The sequence below is a fragment of the Coregonus clupeaformis genome, chromosome 15 (assembly GCF_020615455.1).
Source record: "Coregonus clupeaformis isolate EN_2021a chromosome 15, ASM2061545v1, whole genome shotgun sequence".
Lineage (NCBI taxonomy): Eukaryota > Metazoa > Chordata > Actinopteri > Salmoniformes > Salmonidae > Coregonus > Coregonus clupeaformis.
In genome coordinates, this window is record NC_059206.1 from 51,712,355 (window position 1) to 51,739,902 (window position 27,548).

Consider the following 27,548-nt stretch of genomic DNA (forward strand, 5'->3'; position numbering starts at 1 on the left):
ACACCCCAGGAGTCACAAATTATCCTGGCTCTAACCAATTAACATTTATATTTAGACGGTTACTTACATGGTCAAATATGGTGTACAAAAAGTTAAGTGTATTCAAATGACAACTATATATTTCAAGATAGGCGCTAAAAGGCAAAAGTTTTCAGCAGTTTGTTTCCCACACTCCCAGCGGGCAACATTGTATCTGCATCCTTACTTCTTGTCATCGAATGTTTCAGTGCTGATTAACCAACATTCTACTCCTGAAGTCGTGTCTGTGATGATCTAGCCTCTGCACAGATATTAGAGAAAGGAGATAGGAATCCCATTGGCAAGGAATGAAAGAACATATAACGCTTCAAACAGCAGACCAATCGCGTTCAATCGGTAATCGTCAAAGTCAGGGTATGAGTCGAAAATAAAATATTGTTGTACTTCTTGTTGACGAAATTCATGCTAATGTTGGGTTTTTGAGCTAGCGCCCAATTGAGTATGGTTACATGCACACAATATTGGGATTATTGTAGATAGTCAGATTAATATAATAGTTCGATTACAACGTTTACAGGCTTTGTAAGAAGAACGATTTCCCTAATCATCATTTTTACATGGACACATCTGAAATCAGGCTACCTGATGGCACTCTGATAAATGCAGAACATCCCCAATCAAAATAAACGTTCTACCACAGCGACCATGTTATTTTTGGAAACATAGCTATCTGATTTTGCGTTCGGACATATAAAGTTTGTATATGAAAAGTACCTCTAAAACGCATACTCAGTTGTTCCGAACTCACTTCACTCATGCTTAAGAGGCTCACTTGACTGCAAATATATGCTAGAACGCGCCAATAGGATCTCGCTAGCTCATGCTGCCAACTTCCTCTTTGTTCTGGCTGCTATGATACATTTGCTCCCATTAGAAACGACGGGCTGTGGTCTATCTTGGGTTAGCTATAAAACATATTTGTTAACAAGGCGACACTCCAATTTAACTCCTCCTCCACGTTTACTGGATTGGTTGAACAGTGCAGAAGACAATCTCCCACGAAAGTGTTTCTTCTTCTCGTCAACACTAGTACTTAGTGGATCTAGTTTCAGGCGTTTCTTTTGAGCCTGCTACGTTAAGTTAGTGATGATCATACTGCTGCCACAGCTGTCAGCGATAACCACGCTTTGAGCACGGCCATTTTCGAGTGAGTTCCACTCTCCATCATTTAAGCGGTCTCCGGCTGTATACTTTCCCCCAAGTATTGCATTTTTGGGGATCATCTTTCATCAAGAAGAGAAGCCTATAGGAGCTAAGTAAGTGTTTGCGTGTAGGGGAGCACCCAACACAGTTAACTTACTTTATATTATACAACCGGTGTGTCTAATCCTGGATGCTGATTGGTTAAAACCGCATTCCAGCCGGTGTCTATTCCACAAATTACCACCTGCTAAAGCTATGACTTTGAAATGCCTATTTACTCTGTTCCATCTCACTGCATAATACACTGTTTCGTCAACCCAGCCAGACAATTTGTAAACTTGGTCTCCACTGTAAAAAGCACCTAGACATTGTCTCCCATTTCTTTTAGACTAGCAATTGGTTTTCAATAGCAGAGATTTGTATAAACCATGCTGTCTGTTTCTCTGACATTTGCAACATTGTTTCAGTATTGAAATTCGATCTCCAGTTGTATAGTTAAGCAATAAGGCACGAGGGGGTGTGGTATATGGCCAATATACCATGGCTAAGGGCTGTTCTTAGAGTGCCTGGATACAGCCCTTAACTGTGGGATATTGGCCATATACCACAAACCCTTGAGGTGCCTTATTGCTATTATAATAATAATAATAATAATAATAATGCCATTTAGCAGACGCTTTTATCCAAAGCGACTTACAGTCGTGCGTGCATACATTTTTGTGTATGGGTGGTCCCGGGGATCGAACCCACTACCTTGGCGTTACAAGCGCCGTGCTCTACCAGCTGAGCTACAGAGGACCACATTATAAACTGGCTACCAACGTAATTAGAGCACTAAAAATAAATGTTTTGTCATACCCGTGGTATACGTTCTGATATACCACGGTTGTCAGCCAATCAGCATTCAGGGCTTGAACCACCCAGTTGATAATGAAGCAATAAGGCCCAAGGGGGTGTGGTATATGGTCAATATACCACAGCTAAGGGCTGTTCTTATGCACAACGCAACGCGGAGTACTAGGACACAGCCCTTAGCCGTGGTATATTGGCCATATATCACAAACCCCCGAGGTGCCTTTTTGCTATTATAAACTGGCTACCAACGTAATTAGAGCAGTACAAATAAATGTTTTGTCACACCTGTGGGCTCGAACCACCCAGTTTATAATTGCATATATACCTTTCTGGATAGTTTATTGCACACACACACAGTAGGTTACAGCGCTTCTAAGGGTAGGCCTACCAAATGTTATCGAATGTTTAATAGGCATGACACGGAGTACAAGGAAAACAGGTACCGGATTTCAGGCTACATTGGTAAAATATTTACTCTGTTTATTTGCAAAGGCCTACATGCAAACATTGCCCATAGCAACGTCCTGGCTAATATGCTAATCAAGTCTGTGTGGCTAATAACACATCAAAGTCAAGCGGAACATTTTCACTAGGCTATTCCATTTCGACTAAAGTGAATGTTGTTTCTGTGGATGCACAATGCAGTGCTGCAGGGTCTCCCATTGGGGCACCAGGTCAAGTATTGGTAGCTGCCAATGGCACTGTTCAAATTTAAATAAAGATTGAAGTACATTTTAGAACGCAACACACTTTACAGTAAAACAACAAAATTAAGGAGATACAAGAAAAACAAGCAGGAAGAATGTTTGTATCATGGCTGTGATGTCACTAGTGTTATTGGGATGTCCAGGTTGAGCGATTTTATTGACAGGTATCTTTCAGGTATTTGGGGGGGGAGGGGGAGGAGGAGAGGGAGAGTTATCCACACTCTTGCTTTGACCACCACGTGACAGAAAGAAAACAGTTATGAGCTGAGCCATTCTGTTACAGATTTGGGAACAGAATTAAACATGTTAATCACTTAATAAATCACAAACCAAATGATCACTTAACTATACTGAACAAAAATATAAACGCAACATGTAAAGTGTTGGTCCCATGTTTCATGAGCTGAAATAAAATATCCCAGAAATTGTTTCAAATTTGTTTACATCCCTGTTAGTGAGCATTTCTCCTTCTCCTTTGCCAAGATAATCCATCCACCTGACAGTTGTGGCATATCAAGAAGCTGATTAAACAGCATGATCATTACAAAGATGCACCTTGTGCTGGGGACAATAAAAAGCCACTGTAAATTGTGCAGTTTAGTCACACAACACAATGCCACAGATGTCTCAAGTTTTGAGGGAGCGTGCAATTGGCAAGCTGACTGCAGAAATGTCCACCAGAGCTGTTGCCAGAGAATTTAATGTTAATTTCTCTACCATAAGCCGCCTCCAACGCCTCACAACCGCAGACCACGTGTAACCACGCCAGCCCAGGACCTCCACATCTGGCTTCTTCATCTGCGGGATCGTCTGAGACCAGCCACCCGGACAGCTGATGAAACTGTGGGTTTGCACAACCGAAGAATTTCTGCACAAACTGTCAGAAACTGTCTCAGGGAAGCTCCTCTGCGTGCTCGTTGTCCTCACCAGAGTCTTGACCTGACGGCAGTTTGGCGTTGTAACCGACTTCAGTGGGCAAATGCTCACATTCGATGGCCACTGGCACGCTGGAGAAGTCTGCTCTTTACAGCTGAATCCCGGTTTCAACTGTATCGGGCAGATGGCAGACAGCATGTATGGCTTCATGTGGGCGAGCGGTTTGCTGATGTCCCATGGTGGGGTTAAGGTATGGGCAGGCATAAACTACGGACAACGAACACAGTTGCATTTTACATTTTATCGATGGCAATTTGAATGCACAGAGAAACCGTGACGAGCTCCTGAGGCCCATTGTCATGCCATTCATCCGCTGCCATCGCCTCATGTTTCAGCATGATAATGCAGAGCCCCATGTCGCAAGGATCTGTACACAATTCCTGGAAGCTGAAAATGTCCTAGTTCTTCCGTGGCCTGCATACTCACCAGACATGTCACCCATTGAGCAAGTTTGGGATGCTCTGGGTTGATGTGTACGACAGTGTGTTCCACTTCACGCCAATATCCAGCAACTTCGCACAGCCATTGAAGAGGACTGGGAAAACATTCCACAGGCCACAGTCAAGAGCCTGATCAACTCTATGCGAAGGAGATGTGTCGTGCTACATGAGGCAAATGGTAGTCACACCAGATACTGACTGGTTTTCTGATCCACGCCCCTACCTTTTTTGTAAGGTTTCTGTGTCCAACAGATGCATATCTCTATTCCCAGTCATGTGAAATCCATAGATTAGGGCCTAATGAATTTATTTAAATAAACTGATTTCCTTATATGAACTGTAACTCAGTAAAACCTTTGCAATTGTTGCATGTTGCGTTTTATAATTTTAAGTGTAATTGGTATTAGAAAATATCTTAAAGATATGTGGGTTTTTTTGTAACAGAATGACAAGACACTAGGCAAAATGTCTTACATTTACAGAAGGAAAATTTAAATATAAATGTTGATTTTAGTTGGCAGGAGTCTTTACTTCAACATTATTGTGTTTTGATGTATTTCTAATACCTTTTAAGACTTTTTCTACTAGATGTTTTCTAAGACCCCTTTTCCATCTGTTTGACCAGAAATCAAAGCCTTTGATCATTCCAAATTTGTAGGATGGAAAATTATAGAAAATATATATATATGCCTTAATTTCTAAAAAAGATAGTCCATTTGCTTTCATTTGACACCGAATTTGATGTGCTCCTATGAACTTCACATGTTAGTGGTCATGGAGCCTTTACGTGGAAATGCCCGTATCTGCCCCTGGTCTCGGGGCTGGCTTCCTGTCTCTCTGTTGGCTTGGGTTGACGGTGTATGTCAGGAAATGCACAACTAAATATTCCCTTTCTTCCAGTAATATTTGTTTTTTGACCAAGGTCTTGATTTTCAGAGATTGGTGGATGTGTAACTTGGTTGGGTAATAGAAAATATGGGAATCGTTAAGCTCTTCCCCCACTGCCATTTCCTATCTGTCAGTCAATGGGGGTTTTGGTCAATGTCTCAGTCTCATGTAACCAGACAAGGATGTCTCTGAATATTGAGGCAGCACCCCTCACCTCTCTGATTCAGAGGGTTAAATGTGTAAGACACATTTCAGTTGAATGCATTCAGTTGTACAACTGACTAGGTATCTCCCTTTACTAGCTGTAAAGTCTGACATAAGAGATTGGTCTATGGCTAAAGGGTTTGTTGACATCCAGAGTCAGGAGGATACATTAAAAACGGCATCCTATTCCCTACATAGTGCACTACTTTTGACCAGAGCCCTATGGAACCCTTGTCAAAAGTAATGCACTATATAGTGAATATGGTGCCATTTGGGACACAGAATAACACTTTCTTCCCAGATTCGGATAGTCAATGCCATGCAGCACAAAGAGAATCAGTGAATGGCTTTGGCCCATGATGTTTGTTTACATGTTGTGCCTCACATCGCGACTCGAATGATGGTTGTCATGGCACAAGGTTCAGGAGCAGATTTCGGCTCAGCTTGGCTTGGCTCTGTAGTATGAGTCAGGCATCTGTATTGTCTTGCAGGGATGACTAGGACTCACACACACACACTATTGCTCCACCATCCCTGCAATAGTGTGTGGGTCCTATTCATCTCCCTATTCGTTTTCCTTAGCCTAGACCGACCTCCTAAAGCACAGGTGTCAAACTCATTCCACGGAGGGCGAGTGTCTGCAGGGGTTTGGCTTTTCCCTTGTACTTGATTTTGATGAATTAAGGTCACTAATCAGTAAAGAACTCCCCTCATCTGGTTGTCTAGGGCTTAATTGGAAGGAAAAACCCAAAACCTGCAGACACTAGGCCCTCCATGGAATGAGTTTGACACCCTAAAGGGATGTGCTTTTGACTATATTGACTGTCTGTCTGCAGGAGTCATAGCCCTGGTAACTGTGTAACCAGGCCAGCACTGTACAGCTTGGCTGGGTTTGGCCCTATAGTGTGGATCAGACCGATATGTGTGTCTGTGTGCAGGGGCCATGGCCTTCCTGGGGACAGCAGTGCGGAGGGTGGCTAGCTGCCGTCCGGCCCTCTCCCCCCTGTGCCACTCTGCCACCACCTCCCGTTGCTACAGCTCCAGTTCAGAGCCCACCACGGAGAAGAGCGTCCCCTACGAGAACGTACTCAAGGTCTGTGTGACGTTTTTTGTGTCATCCTCTATGGTTATATCTGAAATGGCACCCTAATCCTTAGTCCCTATGGGTCCTGGTCAAAAGTAGTGCATTATACACTGAGTATACCAAACATTAGGAACACCTTCCTAATATTGAGTTGCCCCCCTATTGAGTTGAGTTTTACCCTCAGAACAGCCTCAATTAGTCGGGGCATGGACACTACAAGGTGTCTAAAGTGTTCCACAGGGATGCTGGCATATGTTGACTCCAATGCATCCCACAGTTGTTAAGTTGGCTGGATGTCCTTTGGGTGGTGGACCATTCTTGATACATACGGTGAAAAAACGGCTAGCTGGAGTTCGTCTGAGCGGTTGGCTTCTGAGCCCTCACCTGCTATATACAGTACTTAGTGCTGATTCTGACTTGGATTCAGACCCTCTACAGGATGTCCAGTAAGAACAAGGTGGATGCTTCTCCTTTCATGGTTTTTATTCCCTTTCTTCCTCATCACCACAAATTAGGAACACACTTCGGGTATTTACAGTGGATCTTGGAATAACCTGGAATCTTACTTGTTGTGGTTATTTCGATGTTCGCACAACATTGACATTCTTGTTACTGTCGACAATAAAAAGTATTCAGAAACCGTGCGTCATCTCTCTTCGGACGAAGATAACACTCTGACCTGAGTGGGCGGGTGCAGTGTCCAGATGCGCATTTCCAAGCGCTCTGATTGGTTTGGAATGGTAGCACTATGGCGGTTGAGTGACCACTAAGTTAGACTGAGCAGCCAAACTAACAGCATTGCAGTTCTTGGCACAAACCGGTGCGCTTGGCACCTACTACCGTACCCTGTTCAAAGGCACTTACATTTTTTTGTCTAGCCCATTGAATGGCACATATACTCTCAAGGCTTAAGAATTCTTCTTTAACCTGTCTGCTCCCCTTCATCCATATCAATAAGGGATCATAGCTTTCACCTGGATTCACCTGGTCAGTCTATGTCATGGAAAGAGCAGGTGTTCTTAATGTTTTCTATACTCAGTGAATAGGGTTTTATTTATGTGTGTTGCAAGACCATCATTGTAAATAAGTATTTGTTCTTAATTGACTAGCCTGGTTAAATAAAGAAATTAATAGGTTAAATGAGGACCACAATGGTAATGTCTCTAACTTATTTGTGTATGCATCCTCAACAATTTTGGTATATGTATCTGTTGCCTGTTTTAAAAAAAATAATATTTTATGTATTTTCATTGTGAGAAGAAAATCTAATGAGAAATGTAGTTTTGCAATGTGTGCCTTTTCCTATTCCATTTAAACAAATCTCATGGCAGGTGGAGGAGGGTGGCAGTGGGCCTACCAAGCCCCTTCCCAAGGCAGCAGAGGCTGTGGTAATCGGAGGGGGAAGCCTGGGATGCCAGACCGTCTACCACCTAGCCAAGATGGGCATGACCAACGTGGTGCTGCTGGAGAGAGACAGACTGACCGCCGGAACCACCTGGCACACAGCTGGTAGGTAGTACCCACCTAGAAGCCTATCTGGGCTGTGGCTTATGCAACTATGGATTCATGAATGTGTAGGGTTTGTTTGTAAATGGATTCAAACTGTATATCAGTGTTTTTTAAATCCTGGTCCTGGGGACCCAAAGGGTAATCTGTGACCAACAGGCTCGATTTGGTTTTCTGTAACAAAATTTGAAATGGTGTTTTTTACATTGGATAAAAGTAGAGACTCCGAGATAGAAAATGGTATATCATACACTACCGTTGAGGAACAATGGGAAAGTAATTCTGCTTTGAAAGTTGATTTTGAGAAATGTTGAATGTTTTGATACACCTACTGGAGAGCTCTTCTTTGTCTACACCCATTCAGCATCGTTCACACCCTCTTAAGCTTTAGCCCCACCCATCTCTTTAAGGATTCACATGTGAGGCTATGTACTAAACAACCAAAGATTTCAAGACTAAAGGCTGGTTTATACTACAGGTGTGTTCGTCAATTTAATCTGGAGTGCCAGAGTGTGCTCTGAGCGTTCGTAAGCTCCGAGCGTTGTCAGATTGTCCGTTCGTAAGTTCAGAGTGTTTCGCTCTCGGAGCGCACACTGGACGCTCTGGCCGAGGAGTAGGTTTGATCCGAGTGTTCTGACCTAACAACAGTACCCAAGCTAACTGGCTAACGTTGGCTAGCTTGCTAGCTACAGTACCAGTCAAAAGTTTGGACACACCTACTCATTCAAGGGTTTTTCTTTATTTTTACTATTTTCTACATTGTAGAATAATAGTGAAGACATCAAAACTATGAAATAACACATATGGAATCATGTAGTAATCAAAAATATATTTGAGATTCTTCAAAGTAGCCACCCTTTGCCTTTATGACAGCTTTGCACATTCTTGGCATTCTCTCAACCAACTTCACCTGGAATGCCTACACATACTGACCAGCTCATGTTATGGACAGAAGCGCGCAACATGGCAGACCAATCCGAACTCATCTCTCGGCATGTCCAGCCCACTCATTATCTCAGCCAATCATGGCTAGCGGGAAGGTTGTTTTCTTTTTTTCCATGTCTAAACCAACTAGGCTCTTAATTTAACCATTTTATTTGTATTTACAGATGCCATACAAGTTTGTTGTTAAGGCACATGAAAGTTCACATGTTCCAGAAGGCATTTCTGCCAAATAACGCATTTTGATAAAAAAAAAACAGTTTACGTTCAAATGGCGCTCCTGTGAAGTAGTGACGCGCGACATACGCCACGTTTCCTGAAATGAGTCACATGGAGGATGCATTCAAGTTAATGTCACATTCAATTTGGATAGAAAAATAAATGCATTATGATGACCACCAGGGTGTACCCTTCCATGCATAGAGATTTTTTTCACTTTTGGTTACTTGACCTGAATTGCATACTCTATGAATATGACCATAGCACATGATTTATGGCCTTTGGGGGGGCGGTGACGGGCATTCTTATGACATTGCCAGCAGTAAGATTTTAGCTCAATTTCCAAAAAGACATGCCACCGAAATTGACGGAGTGGGTAAAGCACTGCGGACCCGGTACTGGGTCCAAAACAACTACACAGAGTTTAACAGGTTTAAATGAAAAAAATATAACCACTGGGATTGTTAAAGGGGAGTCTAATTGGTTGGAAACCACATATTATTCTCTGTCTTCGTCTCTCGCTCTCTCTTTTTGTCTGTCTCTCTCGCTTTTTCTCTCTCCTGCTCCCTCACTAATCATCACTATCTCTTATGGTCTTGTGGTGTCTCTGTCCCAGGTCTGCTGTGGCAGCTGAGGCCCAGTGATGTGGAGGTGGAGCTGCTAGCCCACACCAGACAGGTGATCAGCCATGACCTGGAGCAGGAGACCGGTCTAGAGACTGGCTGGATCCAGAACGGAGGCCTCTTCATCGCATCCAACAAGCAGAGGCTGGACGAGTACAAACGCCTCATGTCGGTACGTACATAAAGGCCCAGACTACACTACACTAGACTGGACTGGTGTCTTAGATTTGACTGGTTGGGGTAGAGGTGTCACTCTCTCTCTAACAAGCAGAGGCTGGACAAGTACAAACGCCTCATGTCGGTATATATTGTAGGCTACTGTATGTGCCCTGCCGCTCCAGACTAGACTGGACTCAACTGAGTGAACTTATAGAACATGTTGGGGTAGAGGCTGGGAACTGTACCTATCAGCCTTACTGGTCCAGACTAGACTGTGTAACCTACCTCTCCAGTGAATTCAGTAAATAGGCCAGAGGTAACTTGTGGGTGTGAGATGAAATGCTCAGTTTGATTTTGATTTATTAGGATCCCCATTAGCTAGTCTTACTGGGGTCCGACATATAACGAAAAAGACATTACAGACCAGACTTTACAATTTGACGATGCAAACAATTAGGATTTTCCAATACATGAATGTTTCTTATAAAAACAAGAAGTGACGCAGTCAGTCTTTCCTCAACTCTTAGCCAAGAGAGACTGGCATGTATAGTATTAATATCAGCCCTCTGATTACAATGAAAAGCAAGATGTGCCGCTCTGTTCTGGGCCAGCTGCAGCTTAACTAGGTCTTTCTTTGGAGCACTTGACCATATGACAGTTTGATTATTGCACAAATAATCTAGAAATCAAATCACACAACTCACATATGGGGCTGGGGCAGGGGGGGACAAGTTAGCAAATATAGAGGGTTTATGAAATGTAATATCGTTGTGTCAACATTTTTCAGTCATTGAACTAGGGCAATTCCACAGTAACAGAATTATGCTGACTTAGATTTTTCACTTTTAAATGTATGCCAAACAAAAACCAATTATTGCAAAGTTAGTCCTACTCCAGTTTCCTTTTCAGCTCATTTATCACCTGATTTACTTAACAAAAGGCACATGTCAATAGGTGGTCCAGGTAAGTCATGACGTAGCACAAGTGGGGGATAAGCCTTCCTCTTTTTGTTCTCTATGGCTCCTCTATTGTTCCTCAAGCAAGGGGGAAGCCGATGACGTCACAAATTTCCATCATAACAAATCCTTGAAGTTTGCAGTTGTGTATAAAAAAACACTTCTTTACTCAACGTCTCTTTTGACCCTTTAGTGTGTGTACGTTACTGTATTTCTACTTGGGATATCACTTTACTACAGTAAAAGTATGTTTTGCTGTAGGATGTCTTTAAGAAACCATACAACTCTATGCATAAGGAGGACTTAACAATTTCCACTGAACATTGTGCATAGAGTTGTATTGTTTGTTTAACTTTGCAATCATTGGTTTTTGTTTGACATACATTTAAAAGTGAAAAATCTGTTGCTGTGGATTTCTATTTTAATTGTTTATTATTTTCCGCTAACCCTACCACCCCTCCCCTAATTGGAGGTAACTAATGGACAACAATAATTAGGCTTCCACTTCCAGCTTATACATTAACTTCACGGACAGTATATTTTACATTAGTTGTCTTTTGTTTGTTTTTAGTCCCAGCCTTCAGCTACCCTCAACCCCTCCCATCTATCTCTGAAAACCATCGTTTTGATTTCTAGCTGCCATATATCTTTCCACTGTGCTGTGATGTTTCACAAAAGTTTTGAACCTTTCTATTCTCATAGTTTCTACCGATTGTAAATGAAAGATAAACACCTTTGCTAAGAGTATTATTGATCGATTGACTATGACTTATCAAATCACCCAGCAGTGCTCTTGGCAGAGTAACTCCAAGTAAATGTTGCATTTTTCAGCCATTCCTGAAGCTGCAACCAAAATAAATCGACATATGGGGAGTACCAAAACAAGTGACCTAATGATTGTCTCTCCGCAGCAAAATCTGCAGAGCTGGGTGGTTGTATCCCCCATATACAGTGCATTCGGAAAGTATTCAGACCCCTTGACTTTTTCCACATTTTGTTACGTTACAGCCTTATTCTAAAATTGATTAAATTGTATTTTTCCCTCATCAATCTACACACAATACCCCATAATGACAAAGCAAAAACATGTTTTTAGAAATGTTGCTAATTTATTAAAAATCAAAAACGGAAATATCACATTTACATAAGTATTCAGACCTTTTACTCAGTACTTTGTTGAAGCACCTTTGGCAACGATTACAGCCTCAAGTCTTCTTGTGTATGACGCTACAAGTTTGGCACACCTGTATTTGGGGAGTTTCTCCCATTCTTCTCTGCAGATCCTCTCAAGCTATGTCAGGTTGGATGGGGAGCGTCGCTGCACCAGCTATTTTCAGGTCTCTCCAGAGATGTTAGATCGGGTTCAAGTCCGGGCCACTCAAGGACATTCAGAGACTTGTCCCGAAGCCACTCCTGCTTTGTCTTGGCTGTGTGCTTATGGTTGTTGTCCTGTTGGAAGGTGAACTTTCACCCCAGTCTGAGGTTCTGAGTGCTCTGGAGCAGGTTATTATCAAGAATCTCTCTGTACTTTGCTCCGCTCATCTTTCCCTCGATCCTGACTAGTCTCCCAGTCCCTGCCTCTGAAAAACATCCCCAGAGCATGATGCTGCCACCACCATGTGTCACTTTAGGGATGGTGCCAGGTTTCCTCCAATAAAGTTGTAAGATCTCAAGGATGATCAATGAAACAGGATTCACCGGAGCTCAATTAATCAGGGTGATTTTTCCACAAATAGACAGGTGATGTCCTTTCCATGGTAGCCAAATTAGATACGATTTTGTAACTTTCTATTAAAATGTATTGTAGTGAGATCATTTCTTTCTTTCGGGATATGACTACAGAGTATGTCCACTTCACCATCGGATCATTTTATTGGTAAACTACACGGTAATGTAAAAGTTGTATTTTTGGTGCACTTGTCATAATTAGGTTTTAATCCAGAGAGATTAGAAAAATTATATAGATCTTCTATGAGGCTGTGCAGGGATCCAAATTGCGGATTTAAAAGAAAACATGAATCATCAACGTACAATGACACCTTTTTGTTTTTAAACCCTGGATTTCTAGCCCTTGATATTATTGTTGGATCTGATTTTAATAGCTAACATTTCGATAACCATAATGAATAGATATGCCGATAATGGACAGCCTTGTTTCACTCCTCTCAACAGTTTTTAATACTTTCTGAGAAGTAGCCATTATTTACTATTTTACACCTGGGGTTACTATATATAACTTAAACCCATTGTATAAGAGATTCTCCAAAATTAAAATAGTGCAGGCAATTATATATACATTTCAGTCGTACTTTATCAAAGTTATTTTCAAAGTCAGCTATGAATACCAGGCCTGGTTTCCCAGAATTTTCATAGTGTTCTATTGTTTCCAGTACGGTCTTATATTATCTCCAATGTATCGTCCATGTAAAAAATAATGTCTGATTAGGATGAATAATATTCGACAATACCTTTTTAATTCTATGCACTATGCATTTTGCTAGGTTTTTGGCGTCACAACACAGAAGTGTAAGGGGTCTCCAGTTATTTAGGTGGACTGGATCTTTATATTTTCCATCTGGGTTCTGTTTCAGTAATGGTGAAATCAGACCTTTTTGCTGAGTATCTGATAGTCTACCATTTCTTTACAGGAGTGGTTAAAACATGTTAATAACGGACCTTTTGAGTGGAATTGCCCACAATGAGAATAACCTGTATTTAATAGAGGTTCCATGCAAAATGGAAGTGTGGTGCTGTCTCACGATGATGATGATGTCATTTATTGTTATTGTTCCCCTCTCCAGTTGGGGAAGGTGTACGGTATTGAGTCCCACGTCCTGTCCCCCGCTGAGACCAAAGACCTGTACCCTCTGATGAACGTAGACGACCTCTATGGCACGCTGTACGTTCCCAAGGATGGCACCATGGACCCCGCTGGCACCTGTACCACCCTGTCCAGGGCAGCCACTGCCCGTGGTGCCACGGTAAATATAACACGCGCATGCATGCTCACACACACACACACACACACACACACACACACACACACACACACACAGACAGACAGACATGTGACAACTCCACCAGTCATACTTATGATATAATTTACAAAGATTATACCCTTTTTAATATACCGAAGGGGGGCCAGTATGAAAATGTATGCACTCACTAAAAAAACTAAGTCGCTCTGGATAAGAGCGTCTGCTAAATGATGTTGGTTTCTCCCGTGGGAGACCAGGGTGACACACACACACAAATATGCCAAGTTACATAAGCATTACATGGCTTGAGTACTGACAATTATTTGCTTAATTATTCCCTTCCCACTTGTGTACTAATGAAGATGCTAAAGATGGAAACATTATCTTGACACTGGCGTACAGTTGCACCTTAATGGCCAGTAAAATACATTGAGTGGGCTATAAACCTGCAGTTCCTAAAGATAACAATGTTTTTTTTCTAGACAGCTCAGAGGCAGAGCATTCTAGTTTCTGTCCAGTCTGTGTTATGTAGTGTAGTGAGGTCAGTGAACCCTGAGCATTAACTCGGCAGGGTCCAGTCCACTGTTCCACATTATCTTTCCTGCTATTAGTGATACTAATGAATATTAGACAGTAAAACATTTAGATAAAGCTCTATAGTGCTGTTGTTATGTCTGGCCCAACTGCCAGCTCCTTGTTAGATACTGAGTGGTGTTATGACCAGCGATAGATACCACGCTATGGCACTTTATACTTTGTTGGCACTACTGTTGGCATTGCTCCTGTAACACCCACTCTCAATGGCACAAAAAGCTCCTGAAGAATGAATCTCTATGCTATTATGGTTTTACCATATAACTACTGTGTGATTTGTATGTTATAACCAATGTACCCTCTAAGCTGCGTAGCTCCCCAGAGACTGCCGTGCAGAAGAAAAATCAGCCCGCGCAGAGAAGCACGAGATTTAACTTCACTCAACTTTATAGAGTTTTCCCCGTTAGTTAACACTATCATCGTTTCCCTTTACTTTTGGAATTGTGATCGAATCAATGCAATATTAGCCACTTTCAATGCAACATACCGAAACAAAACGAACTATGCGAGACTTAGTATGCAAAACTAGCTATGCAAGATATTTTGTTGAAGGCAGAGCGTATCGGAGTAGGATTCTATTGTATTATCAGGCCCGACTCAGGCCCGTACTCTACACAGACCGGTGCGCCATAACCAATCAGAGCTGCAGTATGCCTATATGCAAATACACCATTGCCATATATGGATTTGTGCCATTTACTTTGAACTGGACTGTTTTACAGCATGAGCTGTCGTGATTATTATGCACTTGTTTAGAGATCAAAGCAAGAGCTGCATGTAGCCACGTGTACATTTGTTCATATTCTTTGCTAGTTAGTGAGTTATTAGCCCAGTTATAGCTAATTTGTAGTCAGCAATGTGGGAGTGATTGCTTCCTACAAGAGCACAAAACTTGTACATTTCTAGCCATCTTTGAAAAGCTAGTCTGTTAAAGAGCTTACTGTCTTAAAGGGGCAGTGTTTTATTTTGAGACATGCTTGAATAAGCTAAGTAGCCAGTAGGCACAGTGTAGCATAATTTGTCTGATTCTTTGTAAAAATTGTATGGGAATAATAATTCATTGTATTTTGTAAAGTTGTTTCTTGCATCAAACAACAGAACAAAATGTTCAGTCACCTCCTTGTCTGATAAACTGGTTAATGTCAAGCCCTGCATGTTTTTTTCAAAAGTCTCACACATTGGCTGCTACTGTAGGCTGAATGATAGAACCGCTATTTCCATGTTCAAATGTTATGTGATGCATTTTCTACATTGTTTTTTTATGGTAGGCCACTCTGGTAGGCCTACATTATGATCAAATAGCCACAGTAGCCGACATGGCCACTGTTAAAACAGTAAATTAAAGCGGGTACAGCCTCAGTGTTCACAGTAAACGCGTGCCTGAAGTTGCACAGAAATTTCACAAGGTAAAAGTTTACGCTCAGCAGACCTGAAATTAGCTCAGTGCCGAAAAATATTAGAGGGAACATTGGTTATAACATAATGGGTCGCACCTGGCTCCATCAGTTTTAGTTTTACATCCCTATATAAAAATTGCAAAAAAGTTCAAATGGTTGAGTGACAGGTTGGCACAAAAAAAATCTATCTCCGCTGCGCTGTCAGTACAATGGACAGAGCTCGCCGCGGTGTGTGTGTGTGTGTGTGTGTGTGTGTGTGTAAGGGGGCTATGGAAAGCCACTGGGGTGGTTAGGTATGACTCCTTTGGGTTTCCATAAAAAGCGGAAAAAAATGCTTCTCATCTCTGTGGTAGGCTAAATGAATAACGTGATACTTGTAATATTTGATTTTGATACATAAGGGCGGGGTCAAGTTTAGCAGTCGGGCCCTGGTGAGGGCAGCATGTTGGAGGCAAACTGTCTCCATCCTGCTCCTCTGATGTTCCTATGGGCGGCGGTCTGCAGGAGTGTCTGACCTATGATGGGATGTGTACGGTTTTCCTCCCGACATTGACTGACACTGAATTGATTATGACTGAGCTCTCTCCGGTGCATGGAGAGGGTGTGCTCTGACCCTTTACCCATGCTTGGAGAGAAAATGAATGTGCCGCAAATGTTCCTGGGTGTGGAACGGAACTTGTGTCACTGCTGGGGGGTCAGAAGACAACCCGTGTCCACTGTGCGTCATTCGGGAGAGAATGCTAACCTTACCTGCTTAAACAAAGGCCCATGCGGTCAGGTTTGTGCCTTAAGATCACCAAAAGGTTAGTGGACAGTGTTTAGGGGCAAAGTGTTCATCTGCTATGATGTTCCTTTATTTGCGCCACCAACCTACATTCACCAAATGGACATACCATGTTGGTCAATATGTATAATGTACCCATTGCTTGTTTGGAATGTGCCATTCTGGCTTGCTGTCACATGTCCATTAGTTTGGATAGTGTGTGCCTTTTAAGGGGGGTGGTTAGAAATAGTGAACCGTAATGAATTCAGTTTTAAGGAAAATTACCACTGCTACGTCCTGACAATGTTTGCGGTTACTGCTTATGTGTGAAGAACATGTCTCGAGCATAATTAATAATGTAGAGACCAGAATAAGGGGAGGGGTATGTGGTGAAGGCGTGCTATAGGCATGTCTCTGTCCACTATTGGGAACTGACTCCTGCCAATTTGTGTGCACTATTTGTTTCATTGTGTCAATTGTTTGTCAATTTTTATCAATGCCTTGTGAAATATACACTGAACAAAAATATAAACGCAACATGTAACAATTTCAAAGGAGTTGCAACTCATGCGGAAATCAGTCAATTTAAATAAATTCATGAGGCCCTAATCTATGGATTTCACATGACTGGGAATACAGATATGCATCTGTTGGTCACAGATACCTTTTTTTTTTTTTAAGTAGGGGCATGGATCAGAAAACCAGTCCGTATCTGGTGTGACCACCATTTGCCTCATGCAGCGCGACGCGTCTCCTTCACATAGAGTTGATCAGGCTGTTGATTGTGGCCTGTGGAATGTTGTACCACTCGTCTTCAATGGCTGTGCGAAGTTGCTGAATGTTGGCGGGAGCTGGAACACGCTGTTGTACACGTCAATCCAGAGCATCCCAAACATGCTCAATGGGTGACATGTCTGGTGAGTGGTGGTGATGAGGTTATGGCAGCAGATTAATGGCACCACATTGGGCCTCAGGATCTCATCACGGTATCTCTGTGCATTCAAATTGCTATTGATAAAATGCAATTGTGTTTGTTGTCCATAGCTTACGCCTGCCCATACCATAACCCCACCACTACTATGGGGCACTCTGTTCACAATGTTGACATCAGAGACCGTTTCTGACTGTTTGTGCAGAAATTCTTTGGTTGTGCAAACCCACAATTTCATCAGCTGTCCGGGTGGCTGGTCTCAGACCATCCCGCTGGTGAAGAAGCCGGATGTGGAGGTCCTGGGCTGGCGTGGTTACACATGGTCTGCGATTGTGAGGCCGGTTGGACGTAATGCCAAATTCTCTAAAATGACGTTGGAGGCGGCTTATGGTAGAGAAATGAGCATTAAATTCTCTGGCAACAGCTTTGGTGGACATTCCTGCAGTGAGCATGCCAATTGCATGCTCCCTCAAAACTTGACACATCTGTGGCATTGTGTTGTGTGACAAAACTGCACATTTTAGTGGCCTTTTATTGTCTCCAGCACAAGGTGCACCTGTGTAATGATCACTGCTAGAAGGCTCCTATTTTATGCTGACACAGCGCAGCGGAGATGCATTAGGCTACAGATTTTGCGCCAACCTCAATGAAGCACTCAATGAACTTTGTTTGTGGTATAAGCAGAATTCAATATAAATCCAATGCAAGAACCCCCAAAAATTGGGCCCCCTCACCGATTTCAACTACCCCCCCTTAGTCACTTAATCCTGGCGCCGGGTCTGGTATGGATAAGGCTTGGAGTTTCTGGTCAGGTCACACGGTCAGAATAAACTCCTGGCGATAGCCATGAGTTATAACTATATACATACGTATGGATATACAGTATATGGGGTTGTCTTTGACCTTGCTCTGATTGGCTGTCTCTCCTGTCAGGTGATAGAGAACTGTCCAGTGACGGGGATCCAGGTTAGCACAGACGACCTGGGAGTGAAGAGGGTCAAGGCTGTGGAGACCGTCCACGGAACCATCCAGACCCCCGTTGTCGTAAACTGTGCAGGTTAGTCAGTCGTCTATCTCAGTGATTCCCAACCTTTTTTGTTTACTGTACCCCGAATTACATTTTGCTCTATCCGGAGAACCCACAAAGTACCCCCTCGTGCATTTTACCAGCAGGCCTATGATCTGGGCTCTAATCAAGCATCTTGTAAAATATATTGTTATTTATTTTGCTATTTTGCACCCCAGTATCTCTATTTGCACGTAATCTCTTGCACATCTAGCATTCCAGTGTTAATGTGGTCCTCTGTAGCTCAGCTGGTAGAGCACGGCGCTTGTAACGCCAAGGTAGTGGGTTCGATCCCCGGGACCACCCATACACAAAAAAAAATATGCATGCATGACTGTAAGTCGCTTTGGATAAAAGCGTCTGCTAAATGGCATATTATTATTATTATTATTATTATTATTATTATTATTATTAATACTAATTGTAATTATTTTGCACTATAGCCTATTTATTGCCTTACCTCCATAACTTGCTACATTTGCACACACTGTATATATATTTTCTGTTGTATTTTTTTTTACTATGTTTTTTTACCCCATATGTAACTCTGTGTTGTTGTTTTTATCGCACTGCTTTGCTTTATCTTGGCCAGGTCGCAGTTGTAAATGAGAACGTGTTCTCAACTGGCTTACCTGGTTAAATAAAGGTGAAAAAAAAAAAAAAATTCTGGACGCTGAAATCACTGAACCATTACAAAAAGCCCTTAACAAGAAATAGAGTTGATTTGGACGGACCATTGATGAGTAGTTAGTTATTTAGGATGAAAGGTAATTTGTAGATCAGTGATGCTGCACAGTCCGACTGCAATGTAGTTGATCTTAAGCACGTACTGTCTCTCTCTTTGCTCTGTCAGGAGTGTGGGCCACTAAGCTGGGTGAGATGGCAGGAGTCAAGGTGCCACTCATCGCCATGCACCATGCCTACGTCGTGACAGAGAGGATCGAGGGCATCCAGGTACGTCCATACGCACGCATGTTGCACGCATGCTGCACACACACACACACACACAAACACATAGCACTATGCTTACCTAGTGATCGAGGGCATCCAGGCAGAGGAAGAGCCTGTCTTGTCTTTACCATTGTGTGTAGTTGTCATAGTAGTACTTTATTGATCCCAACATGGGAAACTGATTTATCACCACAACCATATACACTGTCAGAGGGTAAGTCCAGGTGACATGCTATTTGACCGGAACTTTGACCTGCAATATTATCCAGCTTGCTCATGCATGTACAGTGCATTCGGAAAGTATTCAGAGCCCTTGACTTTTTCCACATTTTGTTACGTTACAGCCTTATTCTAAAATGTATTACATTTGTTTTCTTTCCCCTCATCAAGCTACACACATTACCCGATAATGACAAAAACATATTTTTAGATTTTGTTTGCAAATGTATAAAAAATAAGAAACTGAAATATCACATTTACATAAGTATTCAGACCCTTTACTCAGTGCTTTGTTGAAGCACCTTTGGCAGCAATTACATCCTCGAGTCTTCTTGGGTATGACGCTACAAGCTCTCATTCTTCTCTGCAGATCCTCTCAAGCTCTGTCAGGTTGGATGGGGAGCGTCGCTGCACAACTATTTTCAGGTCTCTCCAGAGATATTAGATCGGGTTCAAGTCTGGGCTCTGGCTGGGCCAATCAAGGACATTCAGAGACTTGTCCCAAAGCCACTCCTGCGTTGTCTTGGCTGTGTGCTTAAGGTGAGCCTTCGCCACAGTCTCAGGTCCTGAGCGCTCTGTACTTTGCTCCGTTCATCTTTGCCTCCATCCTGACTAGTCTCCCAGTCTCTGCCGCAGAAAAACATCCCCACAGCATGATACTGCCACCACCATGCTTCACCATAGGGATGGTGCAAGGTTTCCTGCAGACATGATGCTTGGCATTCAGGCCAAAGAGTTCAATCTTGGTTTCATCAGACCAGAGAATCTTGTTTCTCATGGTCTGAGAGTCCTTTAGGTGCCTTTTAGCAAACTCTAAGCGGGCTGTTATGTGCCTTTTTACTGAGCAGTTGCTTCCGTCTGGTGACTCTACCGTAAAGGTCTGATTGGTGGAGTGCTGCAGAGATGGTTGTCCTTCTGGAAGGTTCTCCCATTTCCACAGAGGAACTCTGGTGCTCTGTCAGTGACCATCGGGTTCTTGGTCACCCCCCTGACCAAGGCCCTTCTCCCCCGATTGTTCAGTTTGGCCGGGCTGCCAGCTCTAGGAAGAGTCTTGGTGGTTCAAAACATCTTCCATTTAAGAATGATGGAGGCCACTGTGTTCTTGGGGACTTTCAATGCCGCAGAAATGTTTTTGATCCATTCCCCAGATCTTTGCCTCAACACAATCCTGTCTCGGAGCTCTACGGACAATTCCTTCGACCCCATGGCTTGGTTTTGCTTTTACATGCACTGTCAACTGTGGAACCTTATATAGACAGGTGTGTACCTTTCCAAATCATGTCCAGTCAATTGAATTACCACATGTGGACTCCAATCAAGTTGTAGAAACATCTCAAGGATGATCAAAGTAAACAAGATGCACCTGAGCTCAATTTCGAGTCTCATAGCAAACGGTCTGTAAATAACCGTAAAAATACTTATGTAAATAACATGTTTTTGCTTTGTCATTATGGGGTATTGTGTGTAGATTGATGAGGAAAACAAACAATGTAATACATTTTAGAATAACGCTGTAACGTAAAAATGTGGAAAAAGTCAAGGGGTCTGAATACGTTCCGAATGCACTGTAGTACTGCTGACTAGAGGGCCAGCTGAGGCTCCAGTTTGCTCTCGGTTGTCACTATCTGGCCAAGCTGCAAAGCTGGAAGTTCTACAATTTATCTTCTTAAAATCAGATTTTTTACCTAACCTCAACCACACTGCTAACCTTATGCCTAACCTTAAATTAAGACCAAAAAGCTTATTTTACTTTTCATAAATTGTTACGATATAGCCAATATTGACTTTGAAAAAGAGAAACGTCCCTTTTTCAGGACCCTGTCTTTCAAAGATAATTAGTGAAAATCCAAATAACTTCACAGATCTTCATTGTAAAGGGTTTAAACACATGCTTGTTCAATGAACCATAAACAATTAATGAACATGCACCTGTGGAACGGTCGTTAAGAAACTAACAGCTTACAGACGGTAGGCAATTAAGGTCACAGTTATGAAAATGTCGGACACTAAAGAGGCCTTTCTACTGACTGAAAAACACAAAAAGAAAGATGCCCAAGGTCCCTGCTCATCTGCGTGAACGTGCCTTAGGCAAGGAGGCATGAGGACTGCAGATGTGGCCAGGGCAATAAATTACAATGTCCGTACTGTGAGATGCCTAAAACAGCGCTACAGGGAGACAGGACGGACAGCTGATCATCCTCGCAGTGGCAGACCACGTGTAACAACACCTGCACAGGATCGGTACATCTGAACATCACACCTGTGGGACAGGTACATGATGGCAACAACAACTGCCGAGTTACACCAGGAACGCACAATCCCTCCATCAGTGCTCAGACTGTCCGCAATAGGCTGAGAGAGGCTGGACTGAGGGCTTGTAGGCCTGTTGTAAGGCAGGTTCTCACCAGACATCACCGGCAACAACGTCGCCTATGGGCACAAACCCACCGTCGCTGGACCAGACAGGACTGGCAAAAAAGTGCTCTTCACTGACTAGTCGCGGTTTTGTCTCACCAGGGGTGATGGTCGGATTTGCGTTTATTGTCGAAGGAATGAGCGTTACACCGAGGCCTGTACTCTGGAGCGGGATCGATTTGGAGGTGGAGGGTCCGTCATGGTCTGGGGCGGTGTGTCACAGCATCATCGAACTGAGCTTTTTGTCATTGCAGGCAATCTCAACGCTGTGCGTTACAGGGAAGACATCCTCCTCCCTCACGTGGTATCCTTCCTGCAGGCTCATCCTGACTGACCCTCCAGCATGACAATGCCACCAGCCATACTGCTCGTTCTGTGCGTGATTTCCTGCAAGACAGGAATGTCAGTGTTCTGCCATGGCCAGCAAAGAGCCCTGATCTCAATCCCATTGAGCACGTCTGGGACCTGTTGGATCGGAGGGTGAGGGCTAGGGCCATTCCCCCCAGAAATGTCTGGGAACTTGCAGGTGCCTTGGTGGAAGAGTGGGGTAACATCTCACAGCAAGAACGGGCAAATCTGGTGCAGTCTATGAGGAGGAGATGCACTGCAGTACTTAATGCAGCTGGTGGCCACACCAGATACTGACTGTTACTTTTGATTTTGACCCCCCCTTTGTTCAGGGACACATTATTCAATTTCTGTTAGTCACATGTCTGTGGAACTTATTCAGTTTGTCTCCGTTGTTGAGTCTTATGTTCATACAAATATTTACACATGTTAAGTTTGCTGAAAATAAACGCAATTGACAGTGAGAGGACGTTCATTTTTTTGCAGAGTTTAGTGGGATCCAGTCCTTTCCTCTCTCCCACCACCAGGTCTCCCCAGCAGGGGGCACTGTGACACTGCAGGCCCCTGTCTGCCTTCTTCCCTCCAGTGTAGAGGACTGAGGAAAAGATGGTTTAGTATAAAGATGCCTAGAAACTGCTTCTCCAATAGAAATCTTAGATCAAGCTTGTAGGTGTTGTCATGGCCACGTTAGCTAGTCAAGCTCATGAGCAGAAACACGTCATCGGGTCAAACAGTCGTGTTGAGCCGAACTGCGCATGTATATGCAGTCAAACAAAGGCACTCCTTCGATATAAAGTTGTTTTAGACTAATTTTTTTACGTGTCAGTTGAAAATTATATGGCAAATAGAAATCAAAACTGGATGGCGTTAAGAGATAGATGGGAGGGGTTGAGTGGAGCTGAAGGGTGGGACTAAAAACAACAAGGTAACTAATGTAAAATATACTGTGTCCGTAAAATGTATATAGGTTCAGAACTTTTGTGAAACAGCACAGTTAGAAATATATGGCAACAGGATGGTCTTCGGCGATAGATGGGAGGGGATGAGGGTAGCTGGAGGATGCGATTACAAACAAACAAAAGATAACTATTGTAAAATACTTTGTCCGTAAAATTGCTCAAAAAAATTAAGGGAACACTAAAATAACACATCCTAGATCTGAATGAATGAAATAATCTTATTAAATACTTTTTTCTTTACATAGTTGAATGTGCTGACAACAAAATCACACAAAAATTATAAATGGAAATCAAATTTATCAACCCATGGAGGTCTGGATTTGGAGTCACCCTCAAAATTAAAGTGGAAAACCACACTACAGGCTGATCCAACTTTGATGGAATGTCCTTAAAACAAGTCAAAATGAGGCTCAGTAGTGTGTGTGTGTGGCCTCCGTGCCTGTATGACCTCCCTACAACGCCTGGGCATGCTCCTCATGAGGTGGCGGGTGGTCTCCTGAGGGATCTCCTCCCAGACCTGGACTAAAGCATCCGCCAACTCCTGGACAGGAGTACATAAAACTGATCAGAACCGATCAGAATTCTGAAGTCTGACAGATTATTAAAAAAAATTTAAACAAGTTTTATGTACCAAATTAATATCAAATTAATAGTTGGTGGATGGAGCGAGACATGATGTCCCAGATGTGCTCAATTGGATTCAGGTCTGGGGAACGGGCGGGCCAGTCCATAGCATCAATGCCTTCCTCTTGCAGGAACTGCTGACACACTCCAGCCACATGAGGTCTAGCATTGTCTTGCATTAGGAGGAACCCAGGCCAACCGCACCAGCATATGGTCTCACAAGGGGTCTGAGGATCTCATCTCAGTACCTAATGGCAGTCAGGCTACCTCTGGCGAGCACATGGAGGCCCCCAAAGAAATGCCACCCCACACCATGACTGACCCACCGCCAAACTGGTCATGTTGGAGGATGTTGCAGGCAGCAGAACGTTCTCCACGGCGTCTCCAGACTGTCACGTCTGTCACATGTGCTCAGTGTGAACCTGCTTTCATCTGTGAAGTGCACAGGGCGCCAGTGGCGAATTTGCCAATCTTGGTGTTCTCTGGCAAATGCCAAACATCCTGCACGGTGTTGGGCTGTAAGCACAACCCCCACCTGTGGACGTCGGGCCCTCATACCACCCTCATGGAGTCTGTTTCTGACCATTTGAGCAGACACATGCACATTTGTGGCCTGCTGGAGGTCATTTTGCAGGGCTCTGGCAGTGCTCCTCCTGCTCCTCCTTGCACAAAGGCGGAGGTAGCGGTCCTGCTGCTGGGTTGTTGCCCTCCTACGGCCTCCTCCACGTCTCCTGATGTACTGGCCTGTCTCCTGGTAGCGCCTCCATGCTCTGGACACTACGCTGACAGACACAGCAAACCTTCTTGCCACAGCTCGCATTGATGTGCCACTTGATGAGCTGCACTACCTGATCCACTTGTGTGGGTTGTAGACTCCGTCTCATGCTACCACTAGAGTGAAAGCACCGCCAGCATTCAAAAGTGACCAAAACATCAGCCAGGAAGCATAGGAACTGAGAAGTGGTCTGTGGTCACCACTTGCAGAACCATTCCTTTATTGGGGGTGTCTTGCTAATTGCCTATAATTTCCACCCGTTGTCTATTCCATTTGCACAACAGCATGTGACATTTATTGTCAATCAGTGTTGCTTCCTAAGTGGGCAGTTTGATTTCACAGAAGTGTGATTGACTTGGAGTTACATTGTGTTGTTTAAGTGTTCCCTTTATTTTTTTGAGCAGTATATATAGCATGTATAAGCTGGAAGTAGAAGCCTAAGTGTTGTTGTCCATTAGTTTACTCCAATTAAGGAAGGGGTGGTAGGGTTAGGGGAAAATAATAGTGTTCAAGGGGTTTTCTTTTATTTTTTATTATTGTCTACATTGTAGAATAATAGTGAAGACATCAAAACTATGAAATAACATATGTAGTAACCAAACAAGTGTTAAACAAATCAAAATATATTTGAGATTCTTCAAGTAGCCACCCTTTGCCTTCATGACAGCTTTGCATGCTCTTGGTATTCTCTCAACCAACTTCACCTGGAATGCTTTTCCAACAGTCTTGAAGGAGTTCCCACATATGCTGAGCACTTGTTGGCTGCTTTTCCTTCACTCTGCCGTCCGACTCATCCCAAACCATCTCAATTGGGTTGAGGTCTGGGGATTGTGGAGGCCAGGTCATCTGATGAAGCACTCCATCACTCTCCTTCTTGGTAAAATAGCCCTTACACAGCCTGGAGGTGTGTTGGGTCATTGTCCTGTTGAAAAACAAATGATAGTCCCACTAAGCCCAAACCAGATGGGATGGCGTAATGCTGTGGTAGCCATGCTGGTTAAGTGTGCCTTGAATTCTAAATAAATCACAGACAGTGTCACCAGCAAAGTACCCCCACACCATAACACCTCCTCCATGCTTTACGGTGGGAACTCACAAAGACACGGCGGTTGGAACCAAAAATCTCCAATTTGGACTCCAGACCAAAGGACACATTTCTACCGGTCCATTGTTCGTATTTCTTGGCCCAAGCAGGTCTCTTCTTATTATTGGTGTCCTTTAGTAGTGGTTTCTTTGTGAATAAGGCCTTCATGGTCGAATTGTTGCACAGTCCACTCTGAACAGTTGATGTGACTTGAACTCTGAAGCATTTATTTGGGCTTGAATTTCTGAGGCTGGTAACTCTAATGAACATCCTCTGCAGCAGAGGTAACGCTGGGTCTTCCATTCCTGTGGCGGTCCTCGACAGCCAGTTTCATCATAGCGCTTGATGGTTTTTGCAACTGCACTTGAAGAAACTTTCAAAGTTCTTGAAATGTTCCGTATTGACTGACCTTCATGTCTTAAAGTAATAATGGACTGTCGTTTCTCTTTGCTTATTTGAGCTGTTCTTGCCATAATATGGACACTGTCTTTTACCCAATAGGGCTGTCTTCTGTATACCCCCCACCTTTTCACAACACAACTGATTGGCTCAAACGCACTAAGAAGGAAAGAAATTCCACAAATTAACCTTTAAGAAGGCACACCTGTTAATTGAAATGCATTCCAGGTGACTACCTCATGAAGCTGGTTGAGAGAATGCCAAGAGTGTGCAAAGCTGTCATCAAGGCAAAGGGTGGCTATTTGAAGAATCTCAAATATAAAATATATTTAGATTTGTTTAACAATTTTTTGGTTACTACATGATTCGATATGTGTTAATTCATAGTTTTGATGTCTTCACTATTATTCTACAACGTAAAAATAAAGATAAACCCACAAATTAGTAGGTGTTTCCAAACATTTGACTGGTACTGTATATATATTTGTATTAATATATTTGATTGTGATTTTTCAGGGGGTGCTGCAGAACCCTCAGCACCCCTACTTCCTGTGGCTCTGGGGCTGGGTAAGGACAATATGTAATAAATATGCCAACTTTGATAAAAATATTTCTCGTTATGCTTTTAGATAGAAATGTCAAATATATGACAACAATCTTTCCTCCAAAGGACTTATTGTAAATCGTAAAATAAATATTCAAAATCCTGGACTTTTTGTCTGAGTTTCTTGAGGAATTACAACAAATGTACAACTAATGCTGGACAATACACTACACGACTTCTAAAATCTTTACAACTTGGACGTGCTCACACTTCCCGATTTCCTGGTCTCAAATCTTTCATTCCGTCCACCCTAAACCCCAGGATGTGGGTGCTCACATTACACAATGATTTCCTAGTTGATCCTGCCCTATGTTTCTCGGTTGTCATAGGAAAAAAATGCTGAACAGCGAGCTGCTTTATTAGTGTGCACATTATTATGTGCAGAAACATAAAGAAAAAGAGACTCAGAATATAAACTTAATATTAAATTATATTTTAGATTTCTGTCATGGTAGGACGCAGAGGTAAAATTGAATTTGGCAGCAGCGTTCTCTCCACAGCTCCACCAATCGGTCTAACCAGTGTTGCCGACTCCTCAGTAAGGAAAGTAGCGATTGGCTGTCCTAGAAGTCGCTAAATGACGTCATCACCTAATTTGCATAATTTGCCATGTGCATGTAATTGTGATGGACGCTGTAGGAGAGAGGAATAACGTCGTGGGAGAGACAAAAAGTGAGTAAAAAACACTAAATATGTTTAGAACTACAAATGAACTTTCTTCTGTCGGTTCTTGTTTTTTT

The 27,548-nt window shown here is 42.9% G+C and overlaps 1 protein-coding gene across 2 annotated transcripts in view; it reads left to right on the forward strand.

Moving 5' to 3' along the window:
• The first annotated feature begins 250 nt into the window (after positions 1-250).
• Positions 251-27,548, forward strand: part of sardh (sarcosine dehydrogenase) — an 87,045-nt gene continuing 59,747 nt past the window's right edge. The window contains exons 1-7 of one of the 2 annotated variants that reach the window (XM_041899010.2): positions 251-393; positions 6,151-6,305; positions 7,628-7,805; positions 9,580-9,758; positions 13,503-13,682; positions 18,298-18,421; positions 19,284-19,384. In XM_041899010.2, coding sequence (XP_041754944.1) covers positions 327-393; positions 6,151-6,305; positions 7,628-7,805; positions 9,580-9,758; positions 13,503-13,682; positions 18,298-18,421; positions 19,284-19,384 — 984 coding nt within the window. In that variant the 5' untranslated portion in view covers positions 251-326. Of the gene's footprint in view, positions 394-677; positions 1,296-6,150; positions 6,306-7,627; positions 7,806-9,579; positions 9,759-13,502; positions 13,683-18,297; positions 18,422-19,283; positions 19,385-27,548 lie in introns of those variants that run through there. The other variant, XM_041899012.2, reaches the window with a different exon arrangement.